General features: G+C 38.3%; 1 protein-coding gene across 4 annotated transcripts in view; it reads right to left on the bottom strand.

The window, feature by feature from the left end:
• Positions 1-1025: 1025 nt before the first annotated feature.
• LOC130457875 (zinc finger protein 420-like) overlaps positions 1026-19475 on the bottom strand; it is a 42305-nt gene continuing 23855 nt past the window's right edge. For 2 of the 4 annotated variants that reach the window (XM_056820316.1, XM_056820314.1), the window contains exons 4-5: positions 10029-10124; positions 1026-9148 (exon numbers count right to left, since the gene is read on the bottom strand). In XM_056820316.1, the coding sequence (XP_056676294.1) occupies positions 6723-9148; positions 10029-10124 (2522 nt within the window). In that variant the 3' untranslated portion in view covers positions 1026-6722. The remainder of the gene's footprint in view (positions 9149-10028; positions 10125-19475) is intronic. The other 2 variants (XM_056820317.1, XM_056820315.1) reach the window with 2 other exon arrangements.

Here is a 19475-nt window from a genome sequence, read left to right as displayed (position 1 = left end):
GTTCAAATCTAGCCTCAGACACTTCCCAGCTGTGTGGCCCCGGGCAAGTCACTTGACCCCCATTGCCTAGCCCATTCTTCTGCCTTGGAGCCAATACACAGTATTGACTGCAAGAGGGAAGGTAAGGGTTTTTTAAAAAATGCACAATTGGGGAAAACAAATTCCCAATATTTGTGATTCTCCTCCTATCACCTTTACCAGTCTGAAACGTTTATGAATTATTAGTGATTTGGATCCATGATTACACAGGCAGAGTATTTCCCCCATATACCAGTTGGTAATTTGCATTTCTCTCCATAAAAGCTGCCTATTCATCAAGTCTGAACTCAGACCCTACCAGGCTGCATCATCCTGTTCAAGTCACTGATTCACATTGTGTAGCCTTCTCAGCTCTTCAGTCTAGAAACACCACAAAGAGCAAAGGTAAGGAGGGATAACCTAAAAAAAGAAAACAGACAGCTGTCCATTTGCAGCCTTGATCACGTGTCTGTTGTCTCCATTCTTCACATGCCTCTATGTAATGAGCGTCTGTTCTTTATAACCCTGGACAGGAGGCCTGACAAGTGAAACCTACCTCAAGTCCTTTTCCCAGCTCACTTTATCCTCTGCAATTTCCCCCTCCACTGGGTGTTAGAATTCTTCCCCTCTCATGACTCCACTTTCTTTATGGCTCCTGATTGAAGTGACCTCTCATCTCTCAGTTCTGCATTCCTGAGTCCATTGAAAATCCCCGTACTTAGCTTACCACTATACTTGTACATCATTGCAAAGGAAGAGAAGAGCGTGGGAGGCATTACTGCCAGTTAAATACCAATTGTGATCTCCCCAACATGGAGACTCAGGAGAGATTATAGGGAATTCTGGGAAATACCAAGGATTTCTGGAGAATTAAGTCTAGGGTCCAAAATCTCCATTTTTACAGTCCTCCAAGAGCTGAGGAAGACTAGTCTCTCCTATGGGTCTTGTAAACATACCAGCTATGAAATTACAATAATATGGGAATAAGAGGAAAAGAGAACAAAACCAATGATTGCTAAGTGCATTGACAAAAAGCCAGTTAGGGGGCAGTCCCCTTTGGCATAAGAGTATACATACAAAACAAATGCATTCAAACCCCATACAGTTCAAATCACCACATCCCAAAGTTCACTTTGGATCTTCTGGTAGCTTATGGTCTGTGGAGGCATCTTCATGGTATCTTCTCCAAACAGTTCACTTTCTGGATTCAGAGAGGGAGCATGTTTCTTAACCTAAATTTACTCTCAAAAGCAATTTAAACTTTGCAATTTAAACTAATAATAATTCATACATTCCCCCCTGAAGAGGGTGATTGAAAAACACAGGGATTATTTAGGGATGCATGGCTGAGTTATGAGGTATATGAATCAATTGATAAGAGAAATAAAAAATATTTTTAAAAATCCAAATAAAAAAGATAATTTCTGGATGAAATATAGACTATCAAAGTCTTATGTGTAAAAATTCTAAATGAAGGAAAAATAAATCTATAACAGGTCCTTGAATCAGGGCCCAATTAAAATGATATGAACATTTACCCAATCAGTAGGCAGGACTACAGAAAGTTGCCATATTATGAAAGACAGAAAAAGGACTAGATTATAGGAGCCAGGTAGGAGCCAAACTTGAGATACTTGGTAGAATTTGGAACAAGGAAGACCTGCCTTTAACACATCTTAAACAAGTGCAACTTCAAACCCAAAACATGATCAAGTCCTCTTGTCATGGCTCAAAATTTTCATCAACCCCATTGGGATCGGCTGGTCTCTTTGATCGTGTGCTCAATTGGCACTATGGAGTTTAGCTTTGTGCTTCTTTGGCACTGTGCAATGACTCTTTTTGTATTATCTTGTCCTGGAATCAGACAGAATCATTAAGCAAAGTCCCACAATTTTTAAAAACAATTAATGGCATCATTTTTATAGTCTCAAGCTTTTTGGGTATGCAAATGACATTGTATTGTTATTGGGTATGCAAATGACATGTATTGCAATACAATGCAAATGACATGTATTGCAATACATGCAAATGTATTTTAAGCTTATATTACTGCAAAATCAAAAAAAGTTAAAATCTTAATACTATTGACATGCTTCAAATACAAAAAAGGAGAGAAAAAATAAAACTGAAATAGTATATTGCACATGCAAGAAGAATATAATAATAAAAGTTTTAAAAATAAAAGACATAGCTTATAATCATTGGCACACTGTGTCAGCTAAGGAAATGTAGAATACAAAGGTTTCTCACCAAAAAATGAGATCCAATTCTTCTTCATACCTGGTCATGATCCACTGTGAGTGCAAGCAAATGATTTTCACAAAGTAACATTTTTATAATGAACAGTAGTACAACAGGTAATACACACTCAAAAAGTATCAAAATCCCCCAAATTCACACTAGCCCCAGTTAATTACAATAGCAAACAAAATTACAAAAGCAAACAAAAATATCATATTTCATATAAGTTGCTGTATGACAAGAAAACCTATGAATTAATGGTATTTGTCACAATTTTTTCAGACGTAGTAAATCTTTCAACCTTAGCAAATACATTTTAAACCAAGTAAAACTTATTTGGGTCTAGAACATCATCAAAAAATCTGGATTGTTCTGGTGGAAGTAAAGTGAGCTGAAGAGTTATAAATGAGAGATGTTCCCTTTTGGGAACCATCCAGGGGTACCATGCCCTGGGATTAACTTCCCAGCTCCTTTGGTATGAGACTGTGATGTCCCATCCATTCACATTTCAATAAATGTGGGAGGTGGGGATTAAAATTGTATTTAACTTCAGGTACTAAAATGGACCTTACCTCCTGATAGAGGCAGGCAAAATGATCAGGTGTCGAAAAAAATCTAAAAATCATGTCTAAAGACCCCTTAAAATCAATTTGAGACATTTAGCTCATTACAGTTCCCAAATATTGTTATACAATTGTAACCAGTTTTGATGAAGTCCATTCATCCTCTATATGACAATTTACAAAGTCAAAATAGAAAAAAGGCTGTTTTTATATATGGGCTTCTTCAATATTTGTTCAGTATAATTATAGGGGAAAAGCAACAGAATATAACAGTAGTTAAAACCCATTACATTAAAATGATTCAGTGTAACAGAATAGTATTGAATACATCAATATATGAACTTGAAACCAACAAAATTAAATCTTAAAAAAAAACAATCAGCAAAATGCAATTAAATATAGATTTTTATAAAACATTGGAGTCTGAAAAGCCTTAAAAATGTAACCTCCAGTCTCTTTAAAGTTTATTTTTGTGGGGTTTTTTAATCCATTGATTCCTTTTGTCAGTACTGTGGGATTCCCCATAGCAAGGAAGAACATGGGTTTTGGGAATTTCAAATTGGTCAGGCGCAAATGGCATAGAGTTGCAGGGAGATGAATTTCTCCCCTGAATCTCAGGTAAGACAAGTAAAAGGATCAGTGCACTCAAAAAACATCCTTTGAAATAGGCAATGCACTGCTTTCTCATAGACTATGCCATGCTTGTAATCAACTTCCTGTTTGGAAAAGTCTCTTCCTTCTCCTTGTTCCCCCCACCCCAGGTCCCCTGCCATGTGGAGGCTAATTGTAGACTAAGGAAAAAACACCCCAATTTTTACCAGTTGGTTTGAGATTCTGAAGACACAGTGGCAGCTACCAGCAGCCTGGGTCTTGGGGCTTGGACTGGGGTTGGATGAGTGATGTGGGTCAGAGGCCGGAGATAAGGAGTAGAGTTATTGGGGCTTGAGGCTAGGGCTGGGGCAGGGCTGGGGCCAGGACAGGGTGAGCACTCTGGGTCAATGTCAGGAGTGGATGGCTGGAGAGAGGAGTAAGCAGCAGGAGAGAGCTAATCAGAAGCAGATTTGTGAGGGTGGGCGAAAAGCCTTGGTAGGAGAAATGTGGCTTTAAAAAAACTATCTAGGCTATCTTAAAAAAAAAAAAATTGAGTTCTCGTCTGACCTGTGGTTGCCATAACTGTAAAAATTAAATTATATTTCTAATAATAAAAATGTTATATTTTATGAGGTTTATTAAGGATCATTAGAAGTCAAGGAATAAAGATACAAAATAAAAACCATATGCCCATGGCTGATTAGCCCATTTAAAATCCCCACACTTAACTTACCACTATACTTACTACATTGAAAAGAGAAGAGGGTGGGAGGCGTTACTGCCAGTTACATATCAATTGTGATCTCGTCAAGATGGAGACTCAGGAAAGATTATAGGGAATTCTGGGAAATACCAAGGACTTCTGGGGAATGAAGTATAGGGTTCAAAATCTCCATTTTTACAGAGGTGAGATGTGAATGTTAGGAATTTGTGCCAGTCAGGATGGCCTGGATCAAGAGTAGTAGCCTCATGGCAGGTGAGCTGGGAAGAAGCCAGGGGGGTCAGTTTTTTTTTCAGATTTAACCAAGGGGTTAGTGCTAGTACTTGGCTTGGTTTAACCTTCAAGGTGATATGCCCGGAACCATGAGCTGGAATAGTCTCTTGAATCCTTGTTGCCAATGACTGGTTTCAATTCTTTTAGAATTTTAAAGTCAAAAGAGCCAAAGTGGAACCTCTATCTCCTTGCTTGACATCCAGTGCTCCATAGGAAATCCTGGTTCATGCAAATAACTTATGTGAATTTAAAAATGATTCCACCCTACTTAGACCATACTTTAGATTTTATTTAGCTATTTCCTGATTTGTAGCAATGGAGATATTTGGTCTAACAGAATCAGGTCTTGGGAACTCGACATTGCTCCACCCTACTAGTTTAACGAGGTCAGGAATGTCTGCACCCATACTCCTAAGAAGATGGCCTTCAACAGACATGTGCAGAAACAGCTGACAGACCCCTGGGCTGTCCTAAGTCAAGCTAAGCTAACATTGGTACAGATGAGGTTCAGAAAACTGACGTAAAACTGTGTATATAGGGCACGTCACTTCCTCTTTTCAAGTTCTGACCCAGAGAGGCAGTTCTGGCTGGCAGCATGCTAAGCATTCCAATATCTTGAGGTGGTGGCAGCTATTTGTCTGGGTTTGGCAGTGAGTTTACCCTTGAGCTAATTTAGGGACAGGCATCTTGGCTGAGCCCTCTTGTAGTTCAGGCTGATTTCTTCCTCTTTTACTCTCCAAAACCTTACCTTCCTAAAGCCTCTAATCTTCCCCCTGGCACAAGCCAGGCAGAAGAAATCCTACACCCTTTCCTTCTCCCTTCTTTTTAATTTCTTTTCACTATATTAATTAAATCACCATAAATTTCCAGATGACTTGGGTATTTTTTTTTCATTTGGGATATCCATCGTGATCAATAATTAATAGAGTTTAGGTCACAACACTAAAATTATCCTTTACACTTAGTAATTTATAAAATGGTGAAGCCTGGGGAATTCAACTTGACTTCTTCAGTCATAATGGGATTATTAGTTATTTGGTCAGAAGCGAATATTTTTATTCTTCAAATTTAGGAAAATTCCTATTCATCCTTATCTGTTTGGGGCTCCTGTTATGGCTGCTCCTAATGTGGAAGAGAAACCCCAATTTGATGGGGGGTGGGTTATAGTTATGGTCCCTGCAAAAGGTATGAGGTACTGAGCCTAGGGCCCAACAGTGAGTTGTACAAAATCAAAGAACTCCAGATTATTTCCAATATTCTAATAAAAAATGTAGACACAACTTCCTTTAAGTTTACTTAAAAAGGCAACTAAGCTGGACTTTGGTGTTAATAAAAAAAAAACAATGAAAGGCAATAAGTTTTGAAATAAGACTACTGAATTGGTATACCAAATTATTTTTGTGTTTTTATCATTTTTCTTTATTAATTTTGTTTAGGTTAATTTATTTAACTACCTTTAGCTTTATAAATTTTAATTTTCATTCATTAGGCTTTATTTATTTTACCTGATTTAATTGCCTGCATTTCTGTTGGCAAGTAGGTGGCAGAGCAGGGATTTGTGGGATCATAAGCAAGGGAACAAGGTCTCCCAGGATTAGAAGCAGTGCTGGGGAGAAAAGCCCTTACTGGAGATGCCAGCTTGGAGGCCAAGCAGTGGTCTTGTGGCTGCCCCTTGGGTCTTGGGGCCTCAGAAGAGGTGAAAAGAGGAGACAGAGATAGAAATGATTGTCCAGATTGCTACATTTTGCTTCCTATTCTGTCGCTGCCATTAGGGCCCCTAGCCATGCTCGCAGATAAGTACAGCAAGCAAAAAAACCAGGAAGAGGGAAATCATCCTTCCTCTCAGTTTATTAAACTTTTTCCCCTCCCACTAACACATACATCAAGTCTCAGGAGGCAACACTGGGTCTCCCTGAGGGGCACCCCATGGGTCAGTACACAACACATCCACCCTGACCCATGTCTCCTGATATCTTGACTTTATGGCTGTCTTTTTCTTCCTGCCATTCTAACCTCATGATCTGATCCACTCCATTTCCTTCAGACAATTGGAATTTATAATGGGAACCACTTAATCCAAAACAATTTTTTAAAAGGGGAGGTTTTGACCATTTTAGAAAAGAATGAAGGTTTATATGTATGTATATGTATATATGTGTAAAGGATGTTGGGGAGTGGGGTTTCTGTACTCTTTATAAATAGAGATTAGTATCCCCCTTCTAAAGGGCACTGACCTTTCACTAAATTTTTATAGGAAGTTGCCAATCAAAGATTACTAATACTAAGTAATGGATGCTTCAGAATTAAGAATAATTTTATCCCATAGAATAAGGTTCATCTCCAGTGTGGACTGTCTGATGTACAACAAGATAGTCCCTCTTTGTGAAAGATTTTCCACATTGTTTACATTTATAAGGTTTCTCTCCAGTGTGTATACTCTGATGGGCAGCAAGATGGCCCCTCTGTGAAAAAGCCTTTCCACACTGTTTACATTCATAGGGTTTCTCTCCAGTGTGGATTCTCTGATGTTGAGAAAGAAAGCCCCAACGCAGAAAAGACTTTCCACATTGTTTACATTCATAAGGTTTCTCTCCAGTGTGGATTCTCTCATGTTCAGCAAGATTGGCCCTAAATGTAAAAGCCTTTCCACAGTGTTGACATTGATAAGGTTTCTCTCCAGTATGAATTCTCTGATGTGCAGTAAGATTGTTCCTCTTTGTGAAACTCTTTCCACATTGTTTACATTCATAAGGTTTCTCTCCAGTGTGGATTCTCTGATGTACACCAAGATCGCCACTCGCAGTAAAAACTTTTCCACAGTGTTCAAATTCATAAGGTTTCTCTACAGTGTGGATACTCTGATGTGTAGCAAGATGGCCCCTCTGTGAAAAAGCTTTTCCACATTGTTTACATTCACAGGATTTCTCTCCAGTGTGGATTCTCTGATGTGCAGAAAGAAATCCCCACCACATGAAAGCCTTTCCACAGTGTTTACATTCATAAGGTTTCTCTCCAGTGTGAATTCTCTGATGTACAGCAAGATGACCCCTCTCTTTGAAAGCCTTTCCACATTGTTTACATTCATGAGGTTTCTCTCTAGTATGGATTCTGTGATGTACAGCAAGACTGGCCCTCTTTGTGAAAGCCTTTCCACAGTGTTTACATGCATAACATTTCTCTCCAGTATGGATTCTCTGATGTACAGTAAGATTGTGTCTCTTTCTGAAAGTCTTTCCACATTGTTTACACTCATAAGGTTTCTCACCTGTGTGGATTCTCTGATGTACAGCAAGATTGGCCCTCACTGTAAAAGCCTTTCCACAGTGTTTACATTTATAAGGTTTCTCTCCAGTGTGGATTCTCTGATGTACAGTAAGATTGTTCCTCTTTGTGAAAGCCTTTCCACACTGTTTACATTCATAAGGTTTCTCTCCAGTGTGAATGCTCTGATGTGCAGCAAGAGAGCCCCTCTGAGAAAAAGCCTTTCCACAGTGTTTACATTTATAAGGTTTCTCTCCAGTGTGGATTCTCTGATGGACAGTAAGATGGCTCCTCTGTGTGAAAGCCTTTCCACATTGTTTACATTCATAAGGTTTCTCTCCAGTGTGAATCCTCTGATGTACAGCAAGATGACCCCGCTCTTTGAAAGCCTTTCCACATTGTTTACATTCATAAGGTTTCTCTCCAGTATGGATTCTCTGATGTTCAGCAAGACTGGCGCTCTTTCTGAAAGCCTTTCCACAGTGTTTACATGCATAAGGTTTCTCTCCAGTGTGAATTCTCTGGTGTACAGCAAGATTGCCCCTCTCTGTGAAAGCCTTTCCACATTGTTTACATTCATAAGGTTTCTCTCCAGTATGGATTCTCTGATGTACATCAAGACTGGCCCTCTTTGTGAAAGCCTTTCCACAGTGTTTACATGCATAAGGTTTCTCTCCAGTGTGGATTCTCTGATGTGCAGCAAGATTGGCCCTCACTGTAAAAGCCTTTCCACAGTGTTCACATTCATAAGGTTTCTCTCCAGTATGGATTCTCTGATGTACAGTAAGATTGTTCCTCTTTGTGAAAGTCTTTCCACATTGTTTACATTCATAAAATTTCTCTCCAGTGTGGAAGCTCTGATGTACAGCAAGATCACCACTCACTGTAAAAGCCTTTCCAGAGTCATTAAATATATAAGGTTTCTCTACAATGTGGATGTTCTGATGCTTAGCAAGAGATTCTATCTCTGTAAAAGCATTTCCATATTGTTTACAGTCATAAGGTATCTCTCTAGTATAGATTCTCTGATGTGTAGCAAGCTCAGAGTTCTGATTGAAAGGTCTCCCACCACTATCACTTACAGAATCCATGTTTACAGGTTCACTTTTTGGATGTCTAATGAGGTCTGAACTCCAGCCAAAGGACATTTGGCCCACTTTACCTTCATACATGGGTTTCTCAGATGATTGAACAAGTCCTACTTCTTCAAAAAAGTATTGCTGATATTTGCTATCCTGATCACAGTTATTTCCTGAAGTCAATTTCATATACTGAGTTAGGGCTGAATATTGGCAGAATTTCTCTGCACTTTCACCAAATTCACAGTCACTCCTTAGATTTTTATTTGCTTTGACAGGAGACTCACAGATTTCTTTCAAAATGAAGTCACAGGGACCCTCATTCATACATCTTTGGGAGCTAGATCCTTCCATAAAAAGGCTCAACTTTGTAGACATCTCCTTCACTTCAAAATCTTCCACTAAAGAAAAGAAATAATGATATAAACATAAAAGGAAGGAGGACAGACGAATGGACACACACACACACACAGAAATAGAAGTGCTTTCCTCTTAAGGCAGAAACTAAACTGATTTTTATTCTAATTTCCCTAGGTAAAAAAGGAATTTTCAAACAGAAACAAGCAACACCAGTTTGTGGATAAATCATTTGATCATATCTAAAAGATGGATGTGTTTAGAAAGATTTTCACCTACAATTACAGTGAAACCTCAAAATGGACATGTGACACAGACCAGCCTAATATTCTCATCATACTTTGCAATTCATATCATCAGTAAAGAATGGAGGAATGACCTAACTAACTTCCTTGCAACTAGACTAACAAACCCTGTGCCAGAGCATACTTTGTCTGAAGTATTAGACAGTTTTTCTCCATTGCCCTTTCTATATTTTCTAAAAAGTCATTTGTCCATTAGTCTTGCACTATTACATAGTCATTCTTGGGAAATTTTGTACACTCAACAGAAAAACAACTTTACTCTTTTTATCTCCCATGCAGTAATTCTCAAAGTATTATATATATATATATAATTATGATTATATATATATAAAACTATATATTATATATATATAATATGTAATATTATATATGTTTTTTCTCTACAGAGGTAAAGATTGTATCCCATTAAATGCAGACATACTAAATAGTTATCTTATTTTACAATCTATCATAAATTATGTCTCATGCCTTATACTGAGTTTAACATCCATTTCTCAGGGAATGAACAGCATGATTTAGCATTGCTCTGCTATACCCCAAGACTAGCATTCCCTTCACCACAACAGATAAAAGCTTTTTGAGATAATAGCCCTGATACGGCTACTTTCAACTCATTCACCTGGAAAGAAGTTCCTTGGGACTTTTTGCTCTACCAGACATGGTGCTTTTCGTTGCTGAAAACAGGAGATAAAAGTTTCTGTAGGAACTGGAAGTCCTGGACATGGGAAAAAAGGAAGTGATCAGGAGAGAAAAATAACAAATATGGTCCTCTGAAAGAAAAGGGGACAAGCAAATAAGGCCTACAGAATAGTTTCTGTTTTGTTCAAGATTGGGACATTTGCAGGATGGCAGAGATCACGGAAACCATTTGCAATTAGGAAATTCCATCTTTATTTACCTCTTGTAAAAGGAGAGGCACAATCCCCAACCTCCATTATCTAGAAATTAAAGGCATCTGGTAGTGAAGGCGAAAGAGATCAGAACCTGGAGTCAGAAAAGCAAATTTAATCCAGTCTCAAAGAGATGGTAAGTGGGTGACCCTGAGCAAGTCATTTCACCTGAGTTTGCCTCAACTATAAATTAAGGACAATAAGACTATCAAACTTGCAGGTATGTTGTAAAATAAATGATAATTATGAACTCATATACCCAGTAGAAGACAAAGAGCAGGTATTTTGAAATGTTTATTCCCTTCCTTTCCATTCCTATCATCTTGCCTGGGATTTGAGGAAAGAATGAAGGTGGAATAAGAATAAACTTGAGACACTAGACAGAATGAGGGGCTATGAGATATAATTTTATACTTTTTTAAATTTTATTCCCATATTGTTATGGAAACAAGAATACCCTTACCTTACTTTCTCTATGTCTATTTGTGCATGTCAAATGTTTATTATAAAAAAACATCTCATTGAATTACTATTTTTAATCCACTCTGCTATCTACTTCCATTTTATGGGGGAGTTGATTTCATTTACAATTGCAGTTATTATTACCATCTCTGTATTTCCTTTCATCTTGTTTTCTTCTTTTGATCCTACACTTTCTCCTTTCACTGTTTGTCCACATGGTTCCCCTTAATCACTTCCCCCATTCCCCCTCCCTTATTTTATTACCCTCCCTCTCATCACTCTTTTTATTCTCCTCCTACTTCTGTAATAATTAAAATAGTGGAAGCCTTAAATTGTAGTAGATAATAGAGTGGATGAGTAAATTGTGACCTCAGAAAATATGGTTTCAAGACAGTGTCTTGTTTTAAATCAAATATAAGGTGGTCGCCAGGGAAAAATTCCCAATTATTAAATATACCCAAGTAAGCTGGGTTTTTATAGAGGTTTTAATTCATACAATTGAGGAATTAAAGAAAGTGAGAGAGAGTAAGAGAGGAATAAGTATGAAAGGCCTTGCTTCCCTATATAAATAGAATTCTAATCTTTTTTTCTTCTTATATTTTGGGCAACTTCCTGTAGTCTTGGCTGCAAATGGCTAAGTGAAATATTACTGCATTCTGTCGTACAGACCTGTGGGATAGAAACTACTTTAAACTGGACCTATACAAGGGCCTATTTTGAATTTTTTTCCTTATGTTTTTGATTATTTTTCTCTTCTTTTGACAAATGACTCAAACACCCACATAACTCAACATTGAGCTGAACTGGATGTTTTTTAACACTTACTTCAGGGGGCATTGTATTTTAATTTAAAATCCAAGAATTTTGATTTTTTGTTTGAGATTGTATTTTACATAAAATCCAAGATTTTGAATTTTGTTCGAAAAAAGATCTTTAAGAAAGAAGTTTGCTAACTCCTAAATCCAGAGAATGAACTGTTGCAGAAAGCTGCCAAAAAACCACTTCATCAAGAAGATCAAGAATGAATGTTGGATATAGTTGATTGAATTGAATTTTGATTGAACATTTATTGTAAATGTATACATTTATGCCAAAAGGGACTGCCCCTAATTTGGCTTTCTGTCAATGCGCCTAGCAAAACATTGGTTTTGCTTTCTTTCTTTCTATTTCCTCCCTCACTACTCTAATTTCCTCTTAGAAAATTGAATATTGTATATATCTGTAGTTAGAAGTGTATTTAGAACTACAAGATGATTATGTTAAATGATCAATAGGAAGACTAGTCTCCCAATGATCATCAGGGGCGATTGTGAACCTTAAAAATTTTCAGACCCTACTTCCTAAGATTGGATTGTAAACCTTAAAATTCTCAGACCCTACTTCCTAAGATTGGATTGTAAACCTTAAAATTCTCAGACCCTACTTCATAAGGTTGGGTTAAGACTATTCCCCATTTTAAACAATGAAGGAACTTAGAGCAGTAATGTGAGACTTCTACTTAGATCAGGAATGTGAAGACCTCTACTCCACCCCTACTTAAGCATACTTTAGGGGAAGATAAAGTTGTAAACTCTTTGCTGAACAATGAAAAATACTTAAACCCATACTTATAATAAGACAAAAAGTTCTTAAGCTGTGCCTATTTTTAGAACTAATACAAAAGGGTGCTAAGTACCTATAAAGGTCAGACAACTTGTGAACGTGCAAAAGGCAAAGAGGTGAGAACTTACTCAGGCGTGAATTACTCAAAAGTTTAGTCTAGGGGACTTCCGGTCAAGATGGCAGCTTAGAGAAAGCTAAAGTTCGGAGTTCCAGAAACCCTTCCTTACAGATCTCAAACGGAATGCTTCTAGGACATCGAAATTCAAAACAAACAGCAGAATAGACCCCGGAAACACTCCTCCTTGACCTGGATCAAAAGGTACGGTCCCCCAAGAGTCAGAGCCTGAGATCACTTGGATCTAAGGGGAAGGCAAAGGGAAGGTCCCAGGACCTACCCCCCACCCCAACCCAGAGTGCTGAGTCCGAGGCAGCAGCAGGAACCTCAGGGCAGGCAGGGGGGCCTCAGGAGCCGACTGTTCTGAGGGCCCCCTGAAAACGACCTGAGCCTGTCCCCGGGGCACCCTGACAACAGGGAGGCACAGAGAGACGGGGGGAGCCTGTAGCCCCCGACCAGAACCTTCCATCTGGGTCTCACTGAAGGTCGCTGCCTGAGGGCATACTCAGTCTGAGGTTAATCCTATCACCAGCCCTCAGAGCTCCAGGAAGCCATGGCACCTCCCCCCTCAGAGTGCAGGGTCATCTGAAAAAACAGTAACCCTAAGGGCTGGCAAAAGGGCCTCGGAGCTGAAGGCCGAACCCTGAAAACAACCTGACCCAGTCGAGGGGGCACCCAGACAGCAGGGAAACAGAGAGAGACAGGAGGAGTCTGTAGCCCCCTGACCAGATCCTTCCATCTGAGTCTCACTGAAGGTCCTTGCCTGAGGACATACTCAGTCTGAGGTTAATCCCATCACCAGCCCTCAGAGTTCCAGGAAGTCGAGGCCCCTCCCCCCTCAGAGTGCTGGCACAGAAACAAGGGCCAAGTCATAGAACGGACAATCTGCCTAGGGCTAAAACCTCTGAACGCCATTCAGAGATAAGAAAAGCTAATCCTCCCCACTCAGATAGAGATGGCAAACTCCACAGAAGCACAAAAAACCCAAAATTCCAAAAAAAAAAAAACCAAGAAGAAGGGGGCGACTTTGGACACATTTTATGGAGCAAAAATACAAAACACAGAGGAGATAGAAGAGGAAACACAAGCAAATGCTCCAAAACCTTCCAAAGGAAATGGAAACTCTCCACAAACCCATGAAGAATTTGAATCTGAAATGATAAAAAAGATGGAAGCCTTCTGGGAGGAAAAATGGGAAATAATGAAAAGAAATTCACACATCTACAAAACCAGTTTGACCAAACTGAAAAGGAAAACCAGGCTTTAAAGCAAGAACTAATAAAGCAAAGCCAAAAGACCAAGAAATTAGAAGAGAACATAAAATATCTCACTGACAAGGTGACAGATTTGGAAAATAGAGGGAGAAGAGATAATTTAAGAATAATTGGACTTCCAGAAAAGCCAGAAATAAACAGCAAACTTGACATCGTAATACAAGATATAATCAAAGAAAATTACCCAGATATTCTAGAACAAGGGGGAATACAGCCACTGACAGAGCTCACAGAACACCCTCTACACTAAACCCCCAAAAGACAACTCCCAGGAATGTAACTGCCAAGTTCCAAAGCTCTCAAACAAAAGAAAAAATCCTACAAGAAGCCAGAAAAAGACAATTTAGATATAAAGAAATGCCAATCAGGGTCACACAAGACTTTGCAATTTCTAGTCTGAATGATCGTAAGGCATGGAACATGATCTTCAGAAAGGCAAGAGAGCTGGGTCTTCAACCAAGAATCCGCTATCCAGCAAAACTGACTATATACTTCCAAGGGAAAGTATGGGCATTCAACAAAATAGAAGATTTCCAACTTTTTGCAAAGAAAAGACCAGAGCTCTGTGGAAAGTTCGACACCGAAAAACAAAGAGCATGGAATACCTGAAAAGGTAAATATGAAGGAAAGGGAAAAGGAGAAAAATGTTATCTTCTTCTTTTACTCAAACTCTCTTCTATAAGGACTACATTTATATCAATCTATGTATACTAACATGTGGGGGAAATGTAATGTGTAAATAGGGGGAAAAGAAAGACCAAAGAGAATAATCTTTCTCACACAAAGATTCACATGGGAAGGGGAGGAGAAGTAAACTCCTTTAAGAAGGAGAGGAAGAGAATTTTTACTTAAACCTTAATCTCAGGGACATCAACTCTGAGAGGGAAAAACACCCAGATCCATTGGGATCTGGAATTCTATCTTACCCAACAAGGGTAGGGAGAAGGGAAAACCAAGGGGGGGGGGGGATGGAGGGAGGGAAAACAAAAGGGGAGGGAAAGAGAGGGGGAGGGGGACGGAACAAAAAGGGAGGGACTAAAAAAGGAAACATATCAAGGGAGGGGACAAGGGGGACAGATTTAAAGTAAATCACTGGACTAAAAGGTAGAGCTGAAGAAGAAAAGGTTAGAATTAGGGAAGGATATCATAATGCCAGGGAATCCACAAATGACAGTCATAACTTTGAAAGTGAATGGGATGAACTCACCCATAAAACAGACGAATAGCAGAATGGATTAGAATCCAAAATCCTACCATATGTTGTCTTCAAGAAACACACATGAGGCGGGTTGATACCCACAAGGTCAGAATTAAAGGATGGAGTAAGACCTTCTGGGCCTCAACTGACAGAAAGAAGGCAGGAGTGGTAATCATGATATCTGATAAAGCCAAAGCAAAAATAGACCTGATCAAAAGGGATAGGGAAGGTAATTACATTTTGTTAAAAGGGACTTTAGATAATGAGGAAATATCACTAATCAACATGTATGCACCAAATAATATAGCACCCAAATTTCTAATGGAGAAACTAGGAGAATTGAAGGAAGAAATAGACAGTAAAACCATATTAGTGGGAGACTTAAACCAACCATTATCAAATTTAGATAAATCAAATCAAAAAATAAATAAGAAAGAGGTAAAAGAAGTGAATGAAATCTTAGAAAAATTAGAATTAATAGACATATGGAGAAAAATAAATAGGGATAAAAAGGAATACACCTTCTTCTCAGCACCACATGGCACATTCACAAAGATTGACCACACATTAGCTCACAGAAATATGGCACACAAATGCAGAAAAGCAGAAATAATAAATGCAGCCTTTTCAGATCACAAGGCAATAAAAATAATGTTCAGTAATGGTACATGGAAAACCAAATCAAAAACTAATTTGAAATTAAACAATATGATACTCCAAAATCTTTTAGTTAGAGAAGAAATCATAGAAACAATTAACAATTTCATCGAGGAAAATTACAATGGCGAGACATCCTTTCAAACCTTTTGGGATGCAGCCAAAGCAGTAATCAGAGGTAAATTCATATCCCTGAGTGCATATATCAACAAACTAGGGAGAGCAGAGATCAATCAATTGGAAATGCAAATAAAAAAACTTGAAAATGATCAAATTAAAAACCCCCAGCAGAAAACCAAAGTAGAAATCCTAAAAATTAAGGGAGAAATTAATAAAATTGAAAGTGATAGAACTATTGATTTAATAAATAAGACAAGAAGCTGGTACTTTGAAAAAACAAACAAAATAGACAAAGTACTGGTCAGTCTAATTAAAAAAAGGAAGGAAGAAAAGCAAATTAACAGCATCAAAGATGAAAAGGGGGACATCACCTCCGATGAAGAGGAAATTCAAGCAATCATTAAAAATTACTTTCCCCAATTATATGGCAATAAATACACCAATTTAGGTGATATGGATGAATATATACAAAAATACAAACTAACTAGACTAAAAGAAGAAGAAATAGAATTCTTAAATAATCCCATATCAGAAAATGAAATCCAACAGGCCATCAAAGAACTTCCTAAGAAAAAATCCCCAGGGCCTGATGGATTCACAAGTGAATTCTATCAAACATTCAGAGAACAGTTAATCCCAATACTATACAAACTATTTGACATAATAAGCAAAGAGGGAGTTCTACCAAACTCTTTTTATGACACAAACATGGTCCTGATTCCAAAACCAGGCAGGTCAAAAACAGAGAAAGAAAATTATAGACCAATCTCCCTAATGAATATAGATGCAAAAATCTTAAATACGATACTAGCAAAAAGACTCCAGCAAGTGATCAGAAGGGTCATCCACCATGATCAAGTAGGATTTATACCAGGGATGCAGGGCTGCTTCAATATTAGGAAAACCATCCACATAATTGACCACATCAACAAGCAAACCAACAAGAACCACATGATTATCTCAATAGACGCAGAAAAAGCCTTTGATAAAATACAACACCCATTCCTATTAAAAACACTAGAAAGCATAGGAATAGAAGGGTCTTTCCTAAAAATAATAAACAGTATATATCTAAAACCATCAGCTAATATCATCTGCAATGGGGATAAACTAGATGCATTCCCAATAAGATCAGGAGTGAAACAAGGATGCCCATTATCACCTCTACTATTTGACATTGTACTAGAAACACTAGCAGTAGCAATTAGAGAAGAAAAAGAAATTGAAGGCATCAAAATAGGCAAGGAGGAGACCAAGTTATCACTCTTTGCAGATGACATGATGGTCTACTTAAAGAATCCAAGAGATTCAACCAAAAAGCTAATTGAAATGATCAACAACTTTAGCAAAGTTGCAGGATACAAAATAAACCCACATAAGTCATCAGCTTTTCCATATATCTCCTACACAGCTCAGCAGCAAAAACTAGAAAGAGAAATCCCATTCAAAATCACCTTAGACAAAATAAAATACCTAGGAATCTATCTCCCGAGACAAACACAGGAACTATATGAACACAAATACAAAACACTCTCCACACAACTAAAACTATACTTGAGCAATTGGAAAAACATTAACTGCTCATGGATAGGACAAGCCAATATAATCAAAATGACCATCCTACTCAAAAGTTTAGTCTACTCAGGTGTGAATTAAGAATGGTCTGTCCTTTGGAAAACGTCTTCTGTGATTGGTAGATGTAAGAATTTAGGGGAGGTGACATAGGAGAAAATTCCCTTTAAAAGGAAATCAGAAAGGGAGCTGAGGACATTCAGATTCATTGAGCTGGTGGAGTCAGCTGAGATGGAGCTGGCCTGGTGTCTCTAAACACTAGAATCCTTGCTTGGACAGATCTTGTGGTGAGTGATTAAAGACTTGACTGATCTCTCTCTTAAGATTCAGGGCTAAGGCCCTTCATACTTATTCCTCTCTCTCTCACTTTCTTTAATTCCTCAATTGTATGAATTAAAACCTCTATAAAAACCCAGCTAACTTGGGTATATTTAATAATTGGGAATTTTTCCCTGAGGACCACCTTATATTTGATTTAAAACAAGACACTCTTGAAACCATATTTTCTGTGGTCACAATTTACTCAGACACTCTTATATCTACTACAATTTAAGTCTTCCAGTATTTAAATTATTACACTTATCTATAGGGATTCTTAATCACTTCTATTCCACTTCCCTTATATTATTCCCCTCCCTCCACCACCTTTCTTATTCTACTTCTGTAGCTCTAGAGAGTAAGATAAGATTCTATACCCCAATGAGTCTGTCTGTTACTCACAATGAAAATGTTTTACTGATTGCCTGTCACCACCCACCATCCTCCCCTCAAGTGTAAGTTTTTCTTCCCATGACTCTTTGATATAATTTACCCCATGATATTTCTCTCTTCTTGTTTCTCTCAGTACTATCCTTTTTTTAGCCCTCAATTTTTTATTTGCATGTCTTCTTTAACATTTTAGTACCACATTCTCTGTCTATGTATACTTCTTCTAACTACTAGGGTAAGGAAAGCAATTTTAAGAGTTACAAATAAACATTCTCTTAAAGTTCAGTTTTTCCTTCCTGCTCCTCTCACCTGTTATTCTGGTTTTCTGACACTTTCATTTCTTCTAAGATGGTACAATGGCCTGTGGACTAGGCACTCTGAAAGCTGCTCATTTAGTCACCTCTAGAACCTGCTGAGGGAGGGCCTGAAGGGCTCAGAGAACTGGGACCTATTGTGCACTATAGCCTTTACCAAAGGCTTGAACTGGCCAAGTGACTTTGCATCCTCACTACAGCCTGGTGACAGGACTTTCTATTGCAAGGGCTGGAGGTAGGAGGCACTAACAATATAGGCTTAAGAAAGTTCAAAGAGTCTAGATGTTGGCTTGTGCCCAGGTTCAGAACTTAGAGCAGTAGTTAGGGGATGGATTATCTGCACTCCTCTGAGAAGGTCCCTGAGTTGTTGGACCCTTAGGTAAAGGAATACAGTACACTGAATAAGCTTTAGTGACCTAGGTATAAATCTAGGATAGCTTGTCCTAGAAACTCTAGCTTTGTGTATGTGATCCCTGAGACCCTAATAGAAGAGATGCTATCTTCAGTTTGTGTTCATGTATCTAATGGATATCCTTAATTATCTTTTGCCGCATAAAAATTGCTTGTAGTAACCAAGTGGATGAGTATGTTTATGGTTACCACTCAGTATGACTGGATGCTAAATATAGTAAAAACTCAGTTTCCTATAAGCATCATGCCCTCCCTCAATAAAGCTGCCATTCATGTCATAAGATACTATCTGTGTCAATGGTACTTTTGATTCAGCTGCCCTTTTTATGATCGTCGCCACCTTCTTATCCCAAGGAGGACTTCTCAGAACACTTGTAGGATTCCAGATATCACGGAGGTGTTGCTGGCCAACCCCCTATTTATGTCAGTCCTCTGTGTGCAGTTTTACTTCCAGTTCCCTCCTCATCCTTCAAAATATACCCTTTCAGCCTAATTTTCAAGTTGTTTTCCTCAGGAAAGCCTCCTCACTCTTACCCATGTTCATTCTGTGACTGGCCATTTAAAAAGCACATTTAATGGTTGCTTTGACATTCTGAGGGCAGGTCTAGCTTTTGCATCTCCTATGCCAAATTCTTGGCATCATCTCTCCCATTAATACTTAATATTATTTTTAAGAAGATTCTTTCGAAAGACCAGACCCAGCCCAAAGGGGAAGGGGTTGCTTTGGCAGGTAGAGGGTTCCC

This window comes from Monodelphis domestica, chromosome 3, assembly GCF_027887165.1.
Source record: "Monodelphis domestica isolate mMonDom1 chromosome 3, mMonDom1.pri, whole genome shotgun sequence".
Taxonomy (NCBI): Eukaryota; Metazoa; Chordata; class Mammalia; order Didelphimorphia; family Didelphidae; genus Monodelphis; species Monodelphis domestica.
This window is presented reverse-complemented; position numbering and strand designations above follow the sequence as displayed.